This window comes from Nansenia antarctica (genome assembly GCF_963989245.1).
Source record: "Nansenia antarctica genome assembly, chromosome: 8".
Taxonomy (NCBI): Eukaryota; Metazoa; Chordata; class Actinopteri; order Argentiniformes; family Microstomatidae; genus Nansenia; species Nansenia antarctica.
This window is the reverse complement of record NC_137678.1, coordinates 31,654,750-31,662,249: the sequence shown is the minus strand read 5'-3', so window position 1 is coordinate 31,662,249 and position 7,500 is coordinate 31,654,750. Positions and strand designations below refer to the sequence as shown.

General features: G+C 47.7%; 1 protein-coding gene across 1 annotated transcript in view; it reads left to right on the top strand.

The window, feature by feature from the left end:
- Nucleotides 1-7,500, top strand: part of plxna4 (plexin A4) — a gene marked incomplete at its 5' end in the record, with an annotated part of 86,928 nt that overhangs the window by 45,024 nt on the left and 34,404 nt on the right. The window contains one exon of the mRNA XM_080538277.1: nt 6,440-6,543. Within this exon, the coding sequence (XP_080394403.1) occupies nt 6,440-6,543 (104 nt within the window). The remainder of the gene's footprint in view (nt 1-6,439; nt 6,544-7,500) is intronic.

Here is a 7,500-nt window from a genome sequence, read left to right as displayed (position 1 = left end):
CTGTACAGTACCAGTCAAAATTCAATTGAATGGGAAAGTGTGTCCAAACTTTTGATGTACTTTTGACTGGTCCTGTATATCCCTGTGTACCATCCCCCTGCCCAGCATGTCGGCCCACCTGACCTAGCTATCGATGGATGAACCTGAATATGTGGGTATATTCACTTCCTAAGTAAAATGTTGTGTCATCACGTCCTAGCCTGCAGCTGTTCACACACACACACACACACACACACACACACACACACGTCTACACTTGCAGCGTCCAGAGCCTGTTTACAGACGCCTTGTGATCTTATCCAGCCATTGATTTTTCGGAAGAACTTCTGCCAAGGATGGCAGCCTTCTTTACCGAGACAAAAGAAAAGCTTGTCTCAGATCTCGGGAGATTGGAGTGGAGCGCTTCACTGTTTATGACTCATGCCTCAGATTGCTCTTTCCCTCCAAAAATTGATCCGGCGGCCATGTCCACCTTCGTCTGAGTCAGGTGATTGATTAAGTAATCAATGGAGGGACTCTAAGATCCCTAAACTTTAGTTTGTGGCGGTGAAACTTTCGAAAAATATCTGCTTACGTCTCTCTTTCGTTCAACTCACCGACGATGACTTAAGATGTTTTAAGACACTGAAGCATGACCAGGGCTCGACATTAACGCCGTTTTACTTGTCTCGTCTGTTGATCACCCGTACGCTTTGATAATATCTTCACTCACGATCATCTAGTCTAGTCTGGCGCCTGCGCCGTCTGTTGTTCTTCCTGCACACAGGTAAAAATATCCGGGATCTAGCAGCGTCGTCGTGCTCGCGCAAACAAACCCGGCGAAACCCGGCGAAAACTCCGGGCAAGTAAAACGGCGTTGATGTCGAGCCCTGATGACTGATAGTAGTTCTTTTTTTAAGGATGTTTTTTTCTGAGTGGGGCAGTCCCACTCATGTTTTTCATTTTATTGGATAGAGATAGTGACGACAGACAGGAAAGTAAGGAGGAGAGGGAATGTCAGCAGGGCTTCGAACCCAGATTCGAACCCATGCCAACATGTGTGCACTGTAGACCGCGGTGCTATTCCACTGGACCACCCCAGGCCACAGCACTGATGGTAGCTCCACGGAATAGTTGACGCATGCCCCCCCCCCCCCACTAGTGTAACACTATTCGGTTAGAAAGAAATGAGCCTCTCTCCCATGATGATACCCACCCTACACTAGATTTATGGGCTCTGCGTTCTCCAGCACCACGGCTGTGGTTTTATCCCTCATTGTATATCTGCCGGAAATATCTACCGGCCGCGTTTGCGAGGGGAGTGCCGTGCCTTTTTATGGATTCATATATCAGGATGGATTTTCTTTTTTTCATCATGCCCTCCTATTGTTTTGTTTAGTAATAGCATATTTATAACCGTCCGAGCTGCACCGACAGGAGCTTTTCCGCGGGGAATGTCTCTGTCCGATAAGTGAAGAGATTGGTTTAGCCTTTTGATCTGCGCCGCAACGGTGTGAAATCACTTTATGGCCCCCGCCGGATCCCTGTTGTCTTATTATTGTTTTATTATTATAGAGAATTGGAAATGTGTCCATGGGAGGCCTCCTCCTCCTCCTCTCCCTCCGTGTGTGTGTGTGTGTGTGTGTGTGTGTGTGTGTGTGTGTGTGTGTGTGTGTGTGTGTATGGAGCCACCTTTAAGGAGTGTGTTTACGGGAACGGCTGTGTTTTTTATATCCCATAAAAGACCCAATAAACAGGATGAGAGGATGAGGCGAGGAGAGGAGAGGAGAGGAGGGGAGAGGAGAGGTGAGGAGAAGAGAAGAGAAGAGAAGAGAGGAGAGGAGAGGAGAGGAGAGGAGAGGAGAGGAGAGGAGAGGAGAGGAGAGGAGAGGAGAGGAGAAGAGAGGGACGCTCCACTCAGGATGTGCGCTGGCCGTCTCCGCATTCGACAAACAGATCAACGGGTCTACTGAGTCCACACACACACACACGCACGCACGCACACACGCACGCACGCACACACGCACACGCCACGCACACGCCCACACACACACACACACACACACAGACACACGCACACACGCACGCACACACACACACACACACACACGCACACGCGGGAGATCCACAGGCCTGATAGAGGTAATAGGATTGTGGCAGCATCTTCTGCTCCTCTGAAACAAATTGGATGGGAGTGTTTCTACCCCAGTTTACTGTTTAAATTCCCTCTACTGGGTCTCCCGGAGGGCAGGGGGAGGGGGGGGGGGGGGGGCGTGAGGACAAAACAGGGTGTGTGTGCGTGTGTGTGTGTGTGTGGGTGTAGGTGTGGGTGTTGGTGTGTGTGTGGGTGTGTGTGTGGCCGTGGGTGTGGGTGTGGGTGTGGGTGTGTGTGGGTGTGGGTGTGGGTGGGTGTGTTTGTGTGTATGTGTGTGTTTGTGTGTGGGTGTGGGTGTGGGGGTGTGCGGGTGTGGGTGTAGGTGTGAGTGTGTGTGTGGGTGTGGCAGGGTTTCCGTTAGAAAAAATTGCCGCCGGACACCGTGTACGGGAAGATTTCGATTTACCGGACAAACGTGATATATTCCGGTCATCATATTAAAATATAATATAGCTGTTTGTCGCGGTGATTACTGTTGTGTAGCGGCCTATATATGCCATTTAATGTCTATTTCTCATCCGATACGATTAGATGCGAGCTATATAATATATAATAATATAACATGATTCGCATGCCATTATGTCCAGCGCTGAACGGGCGCCTCACTGGGAACTGAACAGACAGCATCGATCAATGAACGGACTCCACATTACGTTAACTGAAGTTTGTTAAATTGTTTGGGATTAATGTGAGTTTTCTAATTTCTCTTTCCAGTTTTACCCTTTTTTTTATCAATAAAACAACGTCATTTCTATAACCAGGGGGTTGTTCCATCAACGTCGCTAAAGGAAAATCTAGGCTTATTTCGTTAAGTCTCGCGAGACTCTTAAAAAGATCCAGGCATATCTTGATAGATCTCGCGAGACTTGTCAAAATAAGCCTAGATTTTCCTTTAGCGACGTTGATGGAATACCCCCCAGGTCTCGCTGGTTGGGAAGGCATTTCGTTTAGCTGCCTGTCAAATCATACTTAATCGGACTCGGGAGTATGACAATGAGGAGAACATAACTGTTTATTGAGAAACAATTGATAGGCAGGCTGGGGATACGTATATAAAGAAATACCACAATGTCTAGATGTATAACATTTTATTGAACAGTGCAAGCATGTAGGCTTCTGGCGTGACACGGCTAGCCTAATTTCCGTTCATATGCCTTTTATCAGATAAAATAAAATAGATTAAAACTCTTTGAAAATAAATAGGCTTTAAATTAACGTGCAATGCGTATAGGCTAATTTCCGTTCGATGTTACAGCCGGCCTATGCCTTTTCTCAGATAGATAGGGGATAGCCCTGTAAGCTCATACGGGTCTGTATGTCGTCCTGAAGACCGGCTGTTAGATCATATCGCTGAAGTTTGTCTCCATCTTAGTGTAAATGTTGTCCGTTTCGTTTGTTATCCTTGTTATTGTGCGATAAAGTTAAGGCGCTCCGCTTCAGCCACCATTTTCAGCTGAGCACCAAACACACACACAACACTGCCCGAGAGAGAAGGACCCGCCCCCTTTAGTTAGCCTATATGTATGAGTGTGTGTGTGTTTGGTGCTCAGCTGAAAATGGTGGCCCGAAGCCAATTTGAATACAAAATGTGAACTTTAGCGAATTGTATTCAAATTGTGCTTAGAGGGAATTATTTTCACCGGACATTATGTCCGACAAGTTTTCAATTTGTCGGACTTCAACAAATGTTACCGGACAAAGACCGGTAATTACCGGTTAACGGAAACCCTGGGGTGTGGGTGTGTTTATGGGTTTGGGTGTGGGTGTGTGTGTGTGCATGGGTTTGTGGGTGTGGGTGTGGGTGTAGGTGTGGGTATGGGTGTGTATGTGTGTGTGTGTGTCCACACACTCCTCACTCCCCCCCGAAGCCCTCGTCTCCCATGGGGTCTACCGTGGAACCGCCCACAGAGACACTCTGGTGGATTTGGGAAATCGGGGGGGGCGGCGATCTCGGCTCGCTCCGGTTACCTCCCGAGTTTCTCCTATCTCGTTTTGTTCTCCTCATTTCCGCCCCCCTTATCCCCCCCTTAGCTCCCCTCATCCCCCCCCCCTCTCTCGTATTCGTTTGTTTGCTGGTCGCGCGACAGGAGGCTCGCGGAGACTTCATTAGCATGTTGATAGAGCGATGTACTGTACCAGGCGGAGGAGTGGAAACAATAGGCGGCTTTCATTCCTGGAGATGTGTGTGATGTAAACCCCCCCGCCCCCCCCCCCCCTCAAGACGTGTTTCATCATGGGCTCTGTGATTGCTGCTTTGTTTTCCTTATTTCTCTCGATGGGGACGGGAGATGACAAGTGGCCGTGACGCGAGACGGGGCAGCGACCAACCGCCGAGCCGCGACCGCAGCAGCGGCACAATAACGTATTCATATTCATACGCTCGGCGGTCGACGGAAGCAAACGAAAGAAAAACAAATCACCGCCTTGTTTGTTCTGGCGATATCATTGTATTTCTATTATAGTCGGATGAATGGTTTCATTTCTCTTCAGGGAGGGAGGGTCGGGTGTTTCTCTCACAAGTAGTCGTCTGGGTGGTTAACGCCCGCGGAAGCTGCGCTGGTGGCCGTGTGCGTGGGGGTTGTGAGGGGGCGGTGGTTAAGAGTCTCTCTAGTGAGGGGGCGGTTGGTTAAGACTCTCTCTAGTGAGGGGGCGGTGGTTAAGAGTCTCTCTAGTGAGGGGGCGGTGGTTAAGAGTCTCTCTAGTGAGGGGGCGGTGGTTAAGACTCTCTAGTGAGGGGGCGGTTGGTTAAGAGTTGTGTCTTTATGGGCTAGTGGAGCTAACCTAAGATGGTGCCACGTGCTGTCGTCTTTTCCAGGGGAAGGGTTTCTTTAGTCAGTGTTGCGATGGTGTTGTTGTTGTTTTTCAGTTAATATGTGACACCAGCTGGTGTTTTGACCAACCAGTTGCCATCGAAGTAATCTTTCCGTTTTTTTTTTACATATTCTGAAACTACAGATTGTAAGCTTTCAAATGACGCGTCATACATTGAAATCGGCGTGGCACATCGCCACGAACGTCTATCTGCATTTTTATAACATCATAACATGCTGATAGAACACCGACATGCTAAAAACATAACATAGCATAACTACACATAAGGACGCGAAACCCGAAGGTTTGTTAACCAGCCATGTATCACTTACCAGTAGCCCACGGCAGACAAGACAGTGAATCCAATTCACAAATTATGAGTATTTAGTGATCCTAAAACTGTTGTTTATTATATCGAGTGGATACTTCAAAACGTCTACAGTAGTTGTGTATTACAAAAGAAAAAAAAAAGAAAACCAGATTTTGTTGACACAAAAAAATTACATTTTCGAGCCTCCTTTCACAAGTGGTTTACCTCAGTTACATCAGCTTGCGTCACATATGCATCCTCTCCTCTCTAGGGGGGTGGCTGGGTTTCTTTAGAGGCGTTGCAGTGGTGTCATGTCTCTGGTTGGGTGAAAGAAAGGAGCTGTACCTGGGTACTCGCTACTCGCTAGTAATAACAATAAGTGGCTGCTCAGCGGGCGGCTTAGCGCGGTCGATGAGGTTGTTAGGAAGGGGAGCGCGGGGGCTTCGGCCACTAGATGAAAAGGGAAGTGCCAGCGCCCGGCCCGGAGGCTGTAATCACACCCATTGATCGAGCGGGAGGCACCCCGCGCTCTAACAAAGAGCCGAGTGGGTGATTAATTTACCTTCCTTTCTTTCCCTTCTATCTCTTGTCCTGCCTTTCTCTCGTTTTCTCTCTCGCTCGCTCTCTCCCTCTCTCGACTTAACTCTGCCTGACACTTTCTGCTTCCCCCCCCTCCGCCACCCTCCCTCCCTCCCACGCACGCTAGTCGCTGCCTTGTACACTCCCCGTATCTCACTCTCGCCTCAAACGATAACGCTAGCTTCGCCTCGAATCGGTAGCGTCACACGCAAATCCCTTAAAAAAAAAACACAAAAAACAATCCCTTTCACCTTTCTCTTTTCCCTTTGTCCACACACACCTTGGCTGCAGGCAGGACCTGTGTGTGTCGTATCGATGCAGAGAGTTCAGGGAGAGAGCGGTCACGTGACACGTCAGATCTCAAAGCGATAGCGATCTCGATTTCTGGCGTGAAAGTTTTTTTTGCGTTTCTTGTCGCAAAAGAAAAGCAGCAAGTCTCTGGTCTAACTAACCTTGTCTGGTCTTGCTTCACATAGACGGACCATGCAAATACACTGTGGCAGTGTATACAATTGTCTTGTTAGTGCAGAACTCCTACGGTTGGCTTCTACAGTACTGTGTGTATGACCTATGACCCCCCCCCCCTCTATGTATGTTCCCTCCAGAATGGCGTCAGGGCAGAGGGGCGCGCACCATCCTGCAAGACGAGGACGTCACCACCAAGATCGAGAGCGACTGGAAGAGACTCAACATGCTGGCCCACTACCAGGTATATACATACCACCACTATGTATAACACACACATCCACTGAGACATGACCGATAACACACACACACCTACAGAGGAATGACAGCTAACACACACACACCTACAGAGACATGACCGATAACACACACACACACACCTACAGATAATTATAACTATCACACACACACCTACAGAGAAATGACAGCTAACACACACACACACACACCTACAGATAATTATAACTATCACACACACATCTACAGAGAAATGACAGCTAACACACACACACACACACCTACAGATAATTATAACTATCACACACACATCTACAGAGAAATGACAGCTAACACACACACACATCTACAGAGAAATTACAGCTAACACACACACACACATCTACAGAGAAATGACAGCTAACACACACACATCTACAGAGAAATGACAGCTAACACACACACATCTACAGAGAAATGACAGCTAACACACACACACACATCTACAGAGAAATGACAGCTAACACACACACATCTACAGAGAAATTACAACTAACACACACACACATCTACAGAGAAATTACAGCTAACACACACACACACATCTACAGAGAAATGACAGCTAACACACACACATCTACAGAGAAATGACAGCTAACACACACACATCTACAGAGAAATGACAGCTAACACACACACACATCTACAGAGAAATGACAGCTAACACACACACATCTACAGAGAAATGACAGCTAACACACACACACACACCTACAGAGAAATGACAGCTAACACACACATCTACAGAGAATTACAGCTAACACACACACACCTACAGAGAATTACAGCTAACACACACACACATCTACAGAGAATTACAGCTAACACACACATCTACAGAGAATTACAGATAACACACACATCTACAGAGAAATGACAGCTAACACACACACACCTACAGCGAAATACAGCTAACACACACACA